Source organism: Vitis vinifera, chromosome 7, assembly GCF_030704535.1.
Source record: "Vitis vinifera cultivar Pinot Noir 40024 chromosome 7, ASM3070453v1".
In the NCBI taxonomy this organism is placed as follows: domain Eukaryota; kingdom Viridiplantae; phylum Streptophyta; class Magnoliopsida; order Vitales; family Vitaceae; genus Vitis; species Vitis vinifera.
The window spans coordinates 12263329-12279472 of record NC_081811.1 but is presented as its reverse complement, the minus strand read 5'-3'; the positions used below and the strand labels follow the sequence as shown (position 1 = coordinate 12279472).

Genomic DNA, 16144 nt, shown 5'->3' with positions numbered 1-16144 from the left:
GTTAATTTTAAAGGTTTAGAAATTTTATATATTATATTGGAAGTTAATACTTAATTTTTATTTTAGAAATGTTAATTTAATTTTGGAAGTGTTAACTTATAAAAAAATCTAAAGGAAATTAGAATTTAAAAATTAAGTTTTTGAATTTAAAATTAATCAAATATAAAAAATATGAGCTTTAAAAATATATTAAATATAAAAATCTTTCTAAAAAGGACCAAAAAAAAAAAAGTTCATATATCATGTATATAGAGTTTATTACACTTTACCCTCATAACTTATAATGCGTTTTGTACATTACCCTCTACAATTTAAAATCGGGCAATGTACCCTCTATACTTTATAATTACATGTGATAGGTATTTTTGGAGTGACAATGTTGCCTTAATTGAATGGAAGACACATGTGCTCTCCACGTGAAATAGGAAAAGTTTGATTCTTATTTTGCTAATATTTCCATATCAGCACATGAAAACACACTTTTTCGTGATTACTTTGTCATAAAAAAATACTTATAATGTTGGGATTGAAATAATGCAAAGACCCTTAACAAAAGCAAAAAATGATGCAAAATTGATGACAAGGGGACAAAGGGGGATGAAATCTATCTTTCAAATACTTGATGAGAATTAAGCATTCTCTTGGTCTCAATGGATGAAGTTTGCTCTTTCAATGGACAAAATCCTCATTGATGAAGGAATGCTTTTCATTACGTTAAAGAACAAATTTTGAGGACGAAGAAAAAGTAAATATGGAAAAAAGCAAAACAAAAGGAGGCCTTGGTTTCAAAACAAATAACGAAAAATAATCCATTATTTATTGATTATCTTCTTGCTTCACTCCATAACTAACTTTATTTCGAAAAAGGGTTGCCCTACTCAACTTATCCCTTTTCATTTTTTTTGTCTTTTTGAATAGTAGGAGGAGGAAAAGTACCTCAATTTGACCCTGGCTTGAAAGAGGACATAACATCAAATATGAAAAATAATTTTAAAAACTTATATATGATACACAAATTTTCAACAATATTCTCCATATTTTCAATAATTAGTTGAAACAATGTACCAAAAATAAATTAAAATATCTAAAAAATTATTATAAAAAACAGCCTATTTTCATAACAAATTCTCAAAAAATTATTTTATAAATTTTTTTGTAAAAAAAAAGTGGGTTACTAAAAAGGGTAAGTTTTTCTTGACTTCGTTTCATCCAATTTTTTTAATTTCTAAACTACGATTATATTTAGCTTTTTCTATTCATCAACCTTAAAAATAAAAGCTGGGTTGATTACCAACGATGTTGAAAGGGACTCAAAAAACCAAAGCATTTTCCACCAGTATATACTTGGATTCTGTGGGGGAGACCACGAAGAAGAGCCACATGGCGGCACATGGAGATGAGACACCCACGACCACCATGACCCCCCCTTCTACTTCTCCCCTGCACATTTGAAAAACCATCCCTCCCACTGCGCCATACCTTCTCAAAATGGCTCCAACCCCACTTCTCAGTCACGCCTTCTCCCTCCTCCGCCCTCCTCCTCCCTCCCACTTCTCCAAACCACGCCGCCCCATCCACCGCTCCCCCCTCCTCCATGTCCCTCCTTATTCCTTGGTTTCAGACGACACCATCACGCCTCTCTTTCCTCCCCATTTCCTCAAGCCCTTCTCCACCTCCCGGTTAGTTTGTCACTCTCCTTCTGCTATTTGTTTTCTGTTTGGTTGCTCGCGAAATGTGAGAATAAAATAAAATAAATTGATTTTTTTTTTTCCTGAGTTTTAGATTTTTTATGGCTGGCTTAATTATTTGGTTTTCAGATGAAAGGGATTTTCTGATTAAGGGAAAACCAATGTGACATGGATAATGCATGATATTGGTTTTTTTTTTTCCTTCAGTTTCTCGGCAACCAAACTGTACATTGCAGTATGTAGTTAGCTGTTTCTGAGACCCCACCTAAAATTAAGGCAACAAAGGAGGGAAAAGAAAGGAAAAAGCTTGAACGTGGCTGCAATCATTGTCAAGCAATTTCCTCACTTTCACCTCATTTTTTCCCAAGAACGAAACACCACATGATCATTCCAACAATTAAGTCAGCTGTTAGCTGTCCAATGAAAAGGCATGGATTACTAGTTAGGTTAGCAATTACTAATCCATGACTGCCAACAACTTTCCAACAGATAAATACAAGAGAACAATGAAAGCCTTGGATTGGCTCTTCATTATGGGAATAGTGCAATGTGGTTGGAATTCTCCCTTATTGAAGAGGAAACCTGAAAGGCAAATTTTCAAATGGATCAACATAAAGCCATGGATTTGGATGGTTTTTCATTAGCTTTCTATCTAGATTGTTGATCTACACAGAAAAAACATTTTCTTTTAGCTTTCAATAATGGGATTATCAATAAGAGCACCAATTCTACTTCTATTCTCTTTGTCCCTAAAACAGCTTTCATTACTAGTGGGTTCCATTAGCTTCACAACCAGTCTTTACAAGATCATAGCTAAGGTACTGTCTAAGCACTTCCAGAAAGTGCTTCATGAGACTGTCTCCTCTCTCAAGGAGCTTTTGTTGAGGGTTGGCATATTTTGGACGTGATATTGGTAGCTAATAAATGGGTAGATAAAGATTCCCATTGAACTGATAAATGGATGGTCTTTAAGATTGACCTGAGAAAGTGTACAAATGTGTAGATGGGGGCTTTTTAAACATGTATCTTCTCAAATGGGTTTTCATTCCAAATGGAGACTTTGGATTTGTTGGTCTTGTTGTTCTTGTTAATGGGAGAGCAAATGGTTGGTTGGTGGGTGGTCTAAGTCTTAGGCAGGGGATCCTCTTTATCTCCCTTCATATGAACCACATTGTTTTATGTCTATTAGAATGATGCTAACAGTGAAAGAGAATAGCATCTCAAGTGTTCTGAAGTTAGTAGAGATAGCTTTAGAGTGTCTCTCCTTCAGTTTGCCAATAGTGGTTTTATTTTTGAGGATTGCCAATAGTGGTTTTATTTTTGAGGATAAGTGTTGATGATATAGCTAAAATCAAATCTATTCATCTTGTGTTTGGTTCCATGTTGGGACTTAGAATCAACATTAACAAAACATCCTCCTGGGCATAAATGTTAACCAAGGTAACACCTCTACTATTCTCTCCTTGACAGGCTGTAAAATGAGTGACTAAGCCTTGTCCTATCTAGGTTTTCAATTAGGCGGAAATCTCAAGGCTCCTTATTTTTTGGACCCAATGCTTGATAAGATTTCGAGAACATTAGCTCATTGGAGGAAGGCTTTTGTACCCCTTGGGTGTAGGATCAACCCTGATATAATTATTTTTATGCCAAATACCCACCTAGTACCTACCTAGTAGGGGTAGGTTATCCTAATTCTGTTATTTTTATCCCCCATACCTACCTAGTACCTATTTGTATTCAAATCCCACTTGATTTTGTTTATTGGATTGGGAGAAGCCAGTGAGACTGTCTTTGGTTAGATGTTGAAATGGGGAGGAGAAATGATCTAATAGGTTAGAATTAGGTTCGATGTTTCCATTAGGAGTAGAGCACTTTTGGGTAAAGTGGACTTTGGAAATTTCTGAAAGAGAGCAATTTGTCATTGCATAATGTTATTAATTATCTATGGGTAAGTTTAAAGATGAGATGCCAACATTATGGTTATATGTTCAAGTTTTTGTCTCTAAAAGCCATCTCCTATGCCTCTCAAAACATTCCCAACTTGTTTGTTTTTCAGTTGGAGATGGCCTAAAATTTTGTTTCTGGGAAGACGATCCACAACTTCAAGAAACAAGCAAAAATTATAATCTTCCTGTACATAATGATAACATTACACTTCTTATGCACTTAAAATTGTTACAGAGAAATAATACCCTTAGATTCCCTCTTCAGCCCCTTTAGGTTGAGTAATATGACTAGATTTTTGTGAATAAAAGATTTGAAAAATCATCATTTCAGGTTTGATGCCAAATAAAATGCCAAGAAATTAACATTAACCTGGGTGTGACAAATGGATGCTCTTCTAGTCGCCTATAGCTTGTTTTGCAGATTTTGTACAATCTTTGAATGGTAATTACAACTTCTGTCCAAAAAATTTGTAAGAATTCCATCATTTTGTAAAAGCTTTGAATGTTTGGAACATGGATGTGTCTGAGAAGTTTGTAAGAATTTCATTTTTGTGCTCAATTAATTTTTTAGAATCAATTACAAGTCAAGTAACTCAAACTTGATTCTATAGTAGTGGTGGTGGTGTTTAATCGGATTTGATTGTTTTCACTAAATTTTGGTATATGCAGTAAATTTGTTTGACAATTTGACTGATCTTTAATTATATTGTAATGTGAGTCCAAAGAATTTAATCTATATTAATTATTGTTCTGGTGCCAGATGTATCCCTTACCTTTCTTGTGATATTGAGACCTGTCTCATATATATCCAGAATGCATTCTATTTTTTTCCATCTCAAATAGATTAGTAAGCTTTTTGAGGGAAGGACCTCTCATCCTTCTCTTGTACCTTTACTATTATTAATATATTTTTTGTTTCTGGTAAAAAAAAAAAAAAAAAAAAAAGATTAGTAAGCTTTGGACAGCTGGGTTTCAGTTCAAATTCTTATTGGCCACCACCAGTGTTATAGCTTTTTCTGTGTTAAAGATCCTTAAATAATCATCAAGTAGTGATTACTTTGTGTAAGTCTATGTTGTGTTTCTCATTATGATACTCTTGTTTGTTTATTTTTGTACTCTTGCAGTAGGCTGTTGTTTTGTTGATTTACTTAATTATTGAGGTATAAACATGTGACTTCTGTCAGTTAATACAAACAGGATTGGAAGCTTCCAAAATGAGGATTTAGAAAACTATGAGGCAGCTGGATTGAAAGATACTCCAGTTGAACAAGATGGGGATGCTCCTGTCAAAGAACAAAGTAGGATTTCTGAGGAGATATTCCAAAATGGGGAATATGAGACTTCTGGTTCTGGTTATTCATTCCTAGTAAAGGTAGCAATAGCCCTGGGTGTGGCTGTCACAGCCACAATAATATCCGCTGGATTCAAGCAGCCTGTTGGATCTTCTTTTGGGTTTCAACGTCTGGCTGAAGATTCATCTTCTTCAGTTTTGTCTGCAACCCCTGTTGGTTTCACTTTCAAAGCTTTTGGGTATAGAATTGTACTTCCAGAATATACGCCTGGGTATGCACCTACCTCTGCTTGCACTCTTGAGTATTTAATCACATAAGGACTGTTTTTTCAAGCTCTCATGATTCTCATGACAATAATTCGTTGAAGCAAACTGCTTATTTTCTCTTCTATACTTACCATTGTGTCAATTGACCTTCAGATTGTTGACCAGTATATTTTATCAACATAGAAATTGCAATTCAAATGAGCTAAAAAGGAAAAAAAAAACAAAAAACAAAAAAACAAAGAGAAAGTAGTAGTAGTATTGGGAGGATTGAATGGGCATCCAATTGAAGTGTTATTTTTAGTTCAATCTACCATCCATATTTCCAATCAAAAGACATTGTGAAGGTTTCGCTTGCCCATAAGTGCAGAACACAGAAGTTCTGAATGTGTCTATAGGTTCTGTATTGCAGATGGGTCTACTTTTGGTTGCTCATGGCTGCTGGATGTGGACTTTTTATTAGTGAAGAGGCTTTAAATATTTGGGTCTGTCCTTTTTACTGGTACTTTTGTTTTACAAACTCACACATGTCCTTTTCCTCTTTGTGTTTGGCTATATTTTCCGTTCTACACCACTAGTTTTTTTATAGCTGCTGTTTATTTAAACTTGTAAGTCATCCTCTAGTGAATGATATAGGTTGGAATATCTTTAGCACGGATGCTGCATTTGGATGGGTCATGGCAATCTTTTGCTGAATCTTTCTCAAGAAAGGCTCCATGTATAATATCTACAATTTTCTGGGTATACTGGTAAATGGCCACTACATTCTATTCACATGCCATTTTTACAGTCATATTTTGTAAGAATTTGTATGGTAAATAGAACCCTTTTTTTGGCTACAGAAACTTGTTTAAAACTAAAATGGTCTATCAGATTGCCTTGGACTTTTTTGGTAGAATTTAATCATTTATATACAGTATATTTATTACTACTTCTTGGTTTTGTGAATCTTATACTGCCTAGTGACCTTCAGGGGAGTTTGTATTAGCGATATGGTTCCATTTTACCTTGGGAAGGCTTTTAGGCAAACTGGGGCATCTGATGATGTTTGTTCAAAGGTTTGTTCTCTCTACATGTTTCTAAAACATTCTTTGAACTAACGTATAGTTAGTTACATCTGATGTAAGACTTTTTGTTTTTTAAAATTGCTTTGTAATTTTTGGTGCAATCCAGATCACCAAGCTCACCAATGCCAATTATCACAGTTCACAGTGTCAGATATCATAGCAGTCCAATCCAAAAACCACATTATTTTGTAAAAACCAAAAGTACAATACCATTTGATAGAGCTATCTGGGTAGACAGCTCTCAATTTCTGACCAACATTGACAATTGGTAGGCATTATAGGCTTGAGAGTGGTAGGTAAACCAATTGTAGACTTCTCAGCATGTGGGTTCTGACAGATAGTTAATGAGGAGGATAAGAATAAGTTGTACTCCAGATGTAACTTATATAATCTTTTGCAGTTTTTAGGTAATGATGTGTGCATTTGCTTTCTTAAATATTTCATTGTAATATACATGTAGCTAGGGATCAGCAAAGAGAAGGCAGCAAGCATTACAAGGGTGGTGCAAAGATATGGCAATTTCATAGGATTTGGTGAGTTCCAAGATTTCCTCTGCCAAAAAAAAAATAGGGAGTGCTAAGAGTTGGCTGCTTTTCAAGCTTATATTTTGAATTTTATATCTCAATGAATTGTTTGCTAGCTTTCCATGTTTACAGATGCATTGGCACAATTTCTTGTTTTGTTTTAGTATGACTGACCAACATGTCTTTGGCATTTTGTTGGATGTGGCTAATCAGCTATCTTGGATTTGCTGCCATGTGATTGGATGGTCACCATAATAGTAAATTTGGTTCACCACTAGACAGACTCTGTTTGGGCAAAATCATTTATATCTTTTGTTAGCAGAGGATTCTAGATCCTGAGGTTGAAATTTAATGAACACTTCTCAAGCACATTAAAGAAGATAGTAAAATCCTTCCTGATACTCAGTGTCAATAAAACAAAGTAAAGAATGACAGAGATATCAGTTTTTAATGTGGTGTTAGGGGACAGCAGAAGGTGCTAGCAAACACTGTTGTTTCTAGGGTAATATTAGATATAATCATATTACCATTCAAGGCTTCTATCAGGTGGGCAACCTCTTTTCTTTTTCTTTTCTTTTTTTTTTCTTTTTCTTTTTTTAATAGAAATACAACAGAAAGTTTTGAGGCACTCATTATCTTGATTTTAGTAGTATACATATTTCTTTTGTATAGAATGCCATATATATATATATATATATGAGGCCTATAGGTATGCCCTCTTAACAACTGCAGTGGTCAAGTGCAAGATTTATATTAGTTTCTGTTAATGGATAAGTATGATGAGAATAAACCTTACATTGCCTTGAATAATAGAGAGAGGAACATCATCTAGTCTAGCTCTAATTAATTAATTTATCTGAGGGAAGTTGCCTATCAGAAACAGAAAAGATGAAAAGGAAAAAAACCAAGGGAAGACAAAGCATATTTATATTTACATGCTCCATGTGTAAAGCAACTCCATGCACAAATATCACATTGTCCAGCACCCTTCCTGACCAGTCAACTTGGACTCCAGACTGCTTGTGCCTGATATTCTGACTCACCTAGCCATAAAGCCAAATGCATTAGCCATTACATTAATAAGGTCATTTCAGTGTCTTTCTGAATCTTCTAACCATCCAAATGAATGTAATGACAGTATATAGTCTGAAGATTGCCCTAAGTGTTGCCTTGAATATCTTCTGTTTCTACCTCTCAAATGGTTGGCTCTTGCTGCTTTTCTTGGAAGCAACACATACATGCATCATGTGCCATGGAGGGTCTGGACATAATGATATTGTGGAAATATGGGATTATGATTTGTAATTAAGTGCCAAGATTATAGGGATTGTGTTAGGATACTTTCTATTTTATGGTATAGGGATTGTGTTAGGATACTTTCTATTTTATGGATGAGAGAATCTCTCCTAATTAGTTATTGTTTCCTTAGAGATAGTGATTGTGCATATTATATGGCTTAGATTAGGAATCCCACTTGTATATATATAGGTCACTTTGTATTCAGTTTAGACAGAGAAAAAAGAAGAATATTTTCTTCATGGTATCAGAGCATTCAGATCTGAACCACATATAAAAAAATAAAAAAAAAAATCATCTTTTTCCATGGAGAGCAGAACGGAAGGATTAAACTCGGAGGTGACGTCCAGACCTGAAGCAGTTCACTCCGGCAGTTCCAGCACCACAGATGGCATCATTCTTCCCATAACAGGTCATAAACTCAATGGGCAGAATTTTATTCAATGGGCTCAGTCTGTTCGGATCTTCATCTGCGGGAAAGGTAAGGAAGAATACCTTACGGGAGCCATTGTTCAGCCGAAGGAAGATGATCCAGGATACCGAACCTGGAAGTTGGAAAATAGTATGGTGATGTCTTGGTTAATTAACTCTATGACCAATGACATAGGAGAAAACTTCATGTATTATGGCACAGCAAAGGAGATATGGGATGCAGCTAGAGAGACCTACTCCAACATCGATAATACCTCGGCGATTTTCGAAATCAAGAGTATTCTCCAAGATCTTCGACAAGGAGATTCAACTGTTACCGAATATTTTAATATCCTTACACGGTATTGGCAACAACTCGATATTTATGAAGAATTGGTTTGGAAGTGTCCCGAAGATGGACTCCTATACAAGAAGGTCATTGAAAAGGAACGCATCTACAAATTTTTACTTGGCCTTAATAAGAATTTAGATGAGGTACGTGGAAGAGTTCTAAGTATTAAGCCATTACCTAGTGTTAGGGAAGTTTTTTCTGAAATTCGCAGAGAGGAAAGCAGACAAAAAGTGATGTTGGGAACCCAAAATTCCTCCAAAAATCTTGAGAACTCAGCCCTAGTTGCACGAGGAACCCAATCCAACAACAACAACCACCAAACGAAGAAGAATCGTCCATGGTGCGACCATTGTAGAAAACCTGGACACACGAAAGAGACTTGCTGGCATCTACACGGTAAACCTGCTGATTGGAAACCTTCTCGGCCACAGCAAAACAGAGAAGGCCGGGGTTACACCGCTGCAGCCGAAGAAGACACATCTGGCACTAGCTCAAATCCTGGACCGTTTAGCAAAGAGCAATTGGAGGCACTACAGAAAATGTTCCAACAGACTCTTCAATCAACTGGAACAACTATTGGTACCGCATCTGTAGCCCAGAAAGGTATTTTTTTCCATGCCCTAAATGTTAGACAGGAAAATCACACTACATGGATAGTGGACTCTGGAGCTTCAGATCACATGACTGGGAATCTCATGGTTTTTCATGAATATACTCCTTGCCATAACAATTGCTCTGTTCGAATTGCCGATGGAACCCTTTCTAGGGTATTCGGCACAGGTTCAGTTATTATTTCCAAGGATATTACTCTTCACTCCGTGCTCTATGTTCCAAAATTGGATTGCAACCTATTGTCTATAAGTAGACTAACACAGGATCTTAATTGTGTTACTAAATTCCTTCCTCACATGTGTGAATTTCAGGCCTTGAACTCTGGGAAGAGGATTGGCAATGCTGAGGTGCGTGCTGGACTTTACCTTCTGAGAGCTGAGGAAATTCGAAGGCTACCAATGAAGACTGCTTGTGTAGTTTCCAACCCTAGTACCAAGACAGATAGTGTTGTTATGTTATGGCACTACCGATTAGGTCACCCAAATTTTTCCTATCTTGAAAAACTATATCCATCATTATTCAATAAAAATTCCAAAAATTTTCAATGCGAAATATGTCAATTGTCCAAACATACTCGCAACTCCTATTCCATTCAACCATACAAACCATCTCATCCTTTTTCCTTGATTCACAGTGATGTTTGGGGGGCCTCTAGAATCAACAACATTACAGGTTCTAGATGGTTTGTCACCTTTGTTGATGACCACACTCGAGTGACTTGGGTATTCCTTATGAAGAAGAAATCAGAAGTGAGGGAAATATTTGAAAACTTCAACAACATGGTTCAGACGCAGTTTCAGGCAAAAATTCAAGTCCTTCGGACAGATAATGCTCGAGAATACTATCACAACATTCTTGGGTCATATCTTCTAGAGAATGGCATCGTACATCAAAGCTCGTGCATTGATACTCCACAGCAAAATGGAGTTGCAGAAAGGAAAAATAGACATTTGATGGAGGTTGCACGATCCCTCATGATAGCTTCAAACGTGCCTAAACAATTATGGGGTGAAGCTGTACTCACAGCAACCTACTTGATCAACCGAATGCCTTCTAGGATTCTTCAATTTAAAACCCCGTGTCAAATCCTCCTCGCTGCATATCCATCCGCTCGAATAATCTCGTCTATCCCAATCAAAGTCTTTGGTTGTACTGCTTTCGTTCACATCCATAAGTCCCAACGTAGTAAACTTGATCCGACAGCCACTAAATGCATCTTTCTCGGGTACTCACCAAACCAAAAAGGATACAAGTGCTACTCTCCAACAACCAAGAAATTCTACACTTCCATGGATGTCACTTTCTTCGAAAATCAACCCTTTTACCCCAAAACTGCAATTCAGGGGGAGAACTGGTCCACAGATGAATTCCAATTTTGGGAAACCGAAATCAGCACTACTTCTCCTTTGAGTTCATCACTGCCTCCTCAAACAGATACTACTCTTTCTGTCCCCGAAAACAATTCCTTGGATGTCCCTTCTGTCACACCTGAGTCAACTACACAAGGCAGTAAAGAGGTAATAGTTTATTCTAGAAAAATTTTAAAGGAAAAGCCCGAGAAACCTCCTCAAAAGGAGCCCGAGGACAGCACTCCACCTGAGCAGAACCAAGAATTGGACCAGGATCCAAGCAACCCAATCGCACAACCAGGTAACACAATTTATGATCTAAATTCCAGTAATGACCTTGATGATCTTGATCAACCCATTGCTTTAAGGAAAGGTGTAAGATCCTGCACTCAGCATCCAATCAGTAATCATGTGTACTATGGAAAGCTTTCACAGAACTTCCAAGCATTCATCACTTCTCTTGAAGATGATCGTATCCCATCCAACATCCAAGAAGCACTTCAACAACCTGAATGGAAGACTGCTGTTCAGGAAGAAATACAAGCATTGGAGAAAAACGGGACATGGGAAATCTCAGAATTACCAGAGGGTAAGAGGCCTGTTGGATGCAAGTGGATATTTACCGTGAAGCACAATCCGGATGGAAGTATAAACAGGTTCAAGGCTCGACTAGTAGCTAAAGGATTTACTCAATCCTATGGCATTGATTATGAAGAGACATTTGCACCAGTAGCAAAACTCAACTCCATCAGAGTGTTATTGTCAGTTGCAGTAAATTTGGACTGGAATCTGCACCAACTTGATGTCAAAAATGCATTTCTCAACGGAGAACTAGAAGAGGAAGTCTACATGAAGATTCCACCTAGTATGGAAACTCCAGAAAATTCAGGAAAAGTGTGTAAACTGAGAAAGTCCCTATATGGTCTAAAACAGTCACCTAGGGCCTGGTTTGATCGACTGACTAGAGTTGTGAAAAAACATGGGTTCATCCAATGTCAAGCAGATCACACACTGTTTATGAAGCACTCTAAGGAAGGTGAAATGACTTTGTTCATTGTCTATGTTGATGATATTATAATTACCGGAGACGATGAAGAAGGGATAGGGAATCTCAAGAAGCTGCTAGCAAGAGAATTTGAAATCAAAGATCTTGGACAACTCAGATACTTTCTTGGCATGGAAGTTGGCAGAACTAAGGAGGGAATTGTGGTCACGCAAAGGAAGTATGTCCTTGATCTACTTCAGGAGACTGGAATGCTAGGTTGTAAGCCAGTGGACACGCCTATGGATCCTATTGGTAAGATTGATAAAGATAATGACAGTCATCCAACTGACAAAGACAGGTACCAGAGGTTAGTAGGAAAATTGATCTACTTAACTCACACAAGGCCCGATATTGGTTTCGCTGTGAGCATGGTAAGCCGCTACATGAACAATCCCAATGAAAGAAACATGAAAGCCGTATACAGAATTTTACAGTACCTTAAAAAGAGCCCGGGTAGAGGACTCTACTTCAAGAAAACCTCAAGTAGGGAAGTTGAGGTATTCACAGACGCTGATTGGGCAGGATCCTTGACAGATCGGAGGTCAACTACTGGGTATTGTTCCTATGTGTGGGGAAACTTGGTGACTTGGAGAAGCAAAAAGCAGTCCGTAGTGGCGAGAAGCAGTGCAGAGGCAGAATTCAGGGCAATGGCTCATGGGATATGTGAAGGAATGTGGCTCCAAAGAATACTCAAGGAACTTGGAATTATATCAAACTCCACTATGACAGTTTTGTGTGATAACAAGGCTACCATAAGTATTGCAAAGAATCCAGTTCAACACGACAGAACCAAGCATGTGGAGATAGACCGTCACTTCATCAAGGAGAAACTTGAAGGGGGAACAATCAGACTTATGTATATTCCTTCAAGTCGTCAAACAGCAGACATTCTGACAAAGGCACTTCCAAAGACCACCTACGAAAACATGAAAAGCAAGTTGGGAATGCTAGACATCTACTACCCAACTTGAGGGGGAGTGTGGAAATATGGGATTATGATTTGTAATTAAGTGCCAAGATTATAGGGATTGTGTTAGGATACTTTCTATTTTATGGATGAGAGAATCTCTCCTAATTAGTTATTGTTTCCTTAGAGATAGTGATTGTGCATATTATATGGCTTAGATTAGGAATCCCACTTGTATATATATAGGTCACTTTGTATTCAGTTTAGACAGAGAAAAAAGAAGAATATTTTCTTCAGATATGTTTCCCTTTAACTATATGGAGTTCTAAATTCCTATAGAAGGGGGTTATTTTCCGTGGATCATGGTACTTGGAAAAGTTTTAGGAGACCTACTTCCTTGGAAGCTCATCCCAGAAATTTCAATGAAACTTTAGGAGAAACCTTAAGAAACCTTTGTGAATCTATATGAGAAACTTATAGAAAATTTCTAGGAAATCTTTGAGAAACTTATGAGGAAACATGTCCCATATGTTGCTCAGAAAACTTCTAGGAGGATGCTTAATAGATTTTAACTGTTGCCTCCTTTTCTGGTGTATGATATTCTTCTTTTATTCTTGAAGGATGGCTTGTCTTTATTTCTAATTATTATTCAATGAAATGACTGTTTCCTCTCAAAAAATGGGAGAAAAAAAGAAAACAAAATATCTCTAGTATGAGGAAAATTCTTTTAAGAAAACTGATTTTTTTTTTTAAATTAAATTTTCTAGCCACAAAAACATTTTCCATATAGGACCATATGAGCAATTTGTTTGGCCCTTTTCTTTACATCATTTTCACTGAAATTTTGTAGTGTTCAATTAGTATCTTTATAAATAACAAGGAGATAGAAAAAAAAAGGAAAGAAAGAAAGAAAGAAAGAAAGAAAGCAAGCAAGAAAGAAAATACTACCTATTATTGAGAAGAGGAAGAATCCCAGATGCAATACCAGTGTTTTTGAAGTTCTTCCCTCTCTCCCTTTCCTTTTCAAAAACTTTTCCCCCTCCACTCTTTCTTTTTCTCACCATCCTCAACCTTCTTTTTCAGTATTTGCAGAATAGTTGTTAGATCTTATAAGAACACTGCTGTCTGATGATTATTATGCCAAAAACAAGCTACCATATTGTTTTCCAAACTGGTTCAAGTGGCGTTAAACATATTTGAGAAACTGTGGTCCAATCCTTATCATGCAGCAATCCTGTAACTCCCACTCAACTGCAAAATTTAAATTCAAACCAGTCAGATTGGTGAACATGTTGCACTCTGTAAGATTGATTAAATTTGTAGTTCAGGCATTCATTCTGGATTGAAACTTATGGAAGACTTGCATTTCATGTTGCCTAAATGCACACATGCATATAGACAAATAGGATAAAGAAAGTCTGCCTAATTAAAAGCAGGCATAGCCCAAGTACACAGATTGTATATGAGGCATGTAAAGGCAGCCAAAAAATCCAAAGGCAACAAACACCTGGCTATTGTAACCCAAAATATCTACGAAGTCAAGATGGGATGGATCAGCATTTCCCTCCACACAAGAAGAGGACAAAAGAAAGCCTTTTCGCACCACCACCCTAAAGTCTCCTCTCCTTCAAAGATCCTTTTATTGCATTATTTCCAAAGTGGCCAAAAAAGACATAAAAGAGTCATCCTCCAAACCACCTTGTGGTTGCTTTTCATGTTGTTGTGTGCTTGCATGTGTGAGTGTTTGTGTTTGTGTACATGTGCATGTGTGTGTAACGATCCACTCCCTCCTATATAGATATCGTCTACTTTGGATCTAATGGATCTTCTTAGCTTTATAACATGTCTACATGTTTAAGAGGAGCTCATACATATATAGTATCATGAACTTTTTTCTCTATCTAATGTAAGATATTACAATTACCTCCATGCAAATACAACGTCCTTGACCTGTGATACAATTTTTAATGACCCACTTCCAATCATGAAGATATTGTATAGGTTTTCATGACTTTAAAACTTATTTACATGGTTAAGAGGAGCCCGACACGACCTGATATTGACCGGGCCATTACGGGCCAACGTGCTGGGCCACCATGACCCACTTAAAAATCGTGTTGGGCTGGGCCGGCCCATGCAAGCCAAATAGGTGGCCCCGCATGATCCATAAGTCCGTGGGCTAATCGTGTTGTGTCGGGCTGGGCCATGCCGGCAGGCCATGACCCACGGGCTGCTCACTTTGTTAAAATTTTAATTTAATTTTTTAAGTCATTTTTTCTTTAGTTTTTTTCATTATTAAATAAAATTTCTTTTTGTTACTTTAAACACTTCTAATAATTATATTTTTTTATTTTTTATACACCTTTGATAATTATACTTTTTATTTTTTACATTTATATTTATCGAGTTTGTAATTATAAAATTTATAGAAATGTAATTTAAAAAAAAAAATAGTAAAAAAAATTATATTTGAATTTTTTTATTTTTTTATCAAAATAGCAATAAACTTAAAATAATGGAATATAAAAGGAAATGAAATAGAAAAAATAATTCTTTTATTCAATAATTCAACAAATTACATGAAAAAATAAAGAGAAAAAAAAAAGAGGTGAGAATTGCATCACTATAGTTTGAGTACATTCCAATTAGGTTGGCACCCACCCAACTATCAATCATATGCATTACTCAACCTTTAAAAATTAGCTACATTTAATATATTTAAAAGAAACGAACAACATATAATTCTTCAATTATCATATTCACTTTTGTCTTCTTATTCAATTTTCATTCTTCTTTTTTCATCTTCAATCATCATTAATCTCTTGAACATCATTGTCTGCATTGAGATGCAATTTCTTGAAGGTTTCTTTAAGTTTATCCTCTAAAGTTTGAAGTCCCAGCGTCCATCTTCCCAATCCTTCAAACATGTCAAAGCTTCTAGCATCTTTGCTGTAAGAGTTGTCCTCTTGTCTCCTATTATATTTGTGGCTATAGAAAAAGAAGATTCTGATGCTACAGTAGACATCAGTGAGGTTAGTAAATCACGTGTCATTTTAGATAGTATAGGAAAAGTGGATTCATGAGATTTTCACCACTTCATAATATCAAAATTTTGTACTTCATTAGGGGATAGGTATGAACAATAATCGGTATCTAAATATTTTGAAAGATCATACCTACTTGAAGGACCAATTTGTCGCTTTCCCTTAGCTAATTGTATAAAGAATGGATCATTTCCAAATGTAGATGAAATTATAGTACTTGAAGAGACATTACCATATTTATTCTCATAATATTTATATAAGTTGTTTAATTATTCATATATCTTACCCTCTGGTTCGGATGGTTGGTTCATACAAATAGCTATGAAATTTAAAATATTTTCTACACCT

The 16144-nt window shown here is 36.2% G+C and overlaps 1 protein-coding gene across 5 annotated transcripts in view; it reads left to right on the top strand.

Annotated features, from left to right (window-relative positions):
* The window catches only part of LOC100261941 (uncharacterized), a 53800-nt gene that overhangs the window by 20785 nt on the left and 16871 nt on the right, over window positions 1–16144 (top strand). The window contains exons 1-6 of one of the 5 annotated variants that reach the window (XM_059738024.1): window positions 1324–1679; window positions 4819–5197; window positions 5602–5674; window positions 5826–5938; window positions 6163–6247; window positions 6717–6789. In XM_059738024.1, coding sequence (XP_059594007.1) covers window positions 1595–1679; window positions 4819–5197; window positions 5602–5674; window positions 5826–5938; window positions 6163–6247; window positions 6717–6789 — 808 coding nt within the window. In that variant the 5' untranslated portion in view covers window positions 1324–1594. Of the gene's footprint in view, window positions 1–1321; window positions 1680–4818; window positions 5198–5601; window positions 5675–5825; window positions 5939–6162; window positions 6248–6716; window positions 6790–16144 lie in introns of those variants that run through there. The other 4 variants (XM_010654215.2, XM_019221381.2, XM_059738025.1 and 1 more) reach the window with 4 other exon arrangements.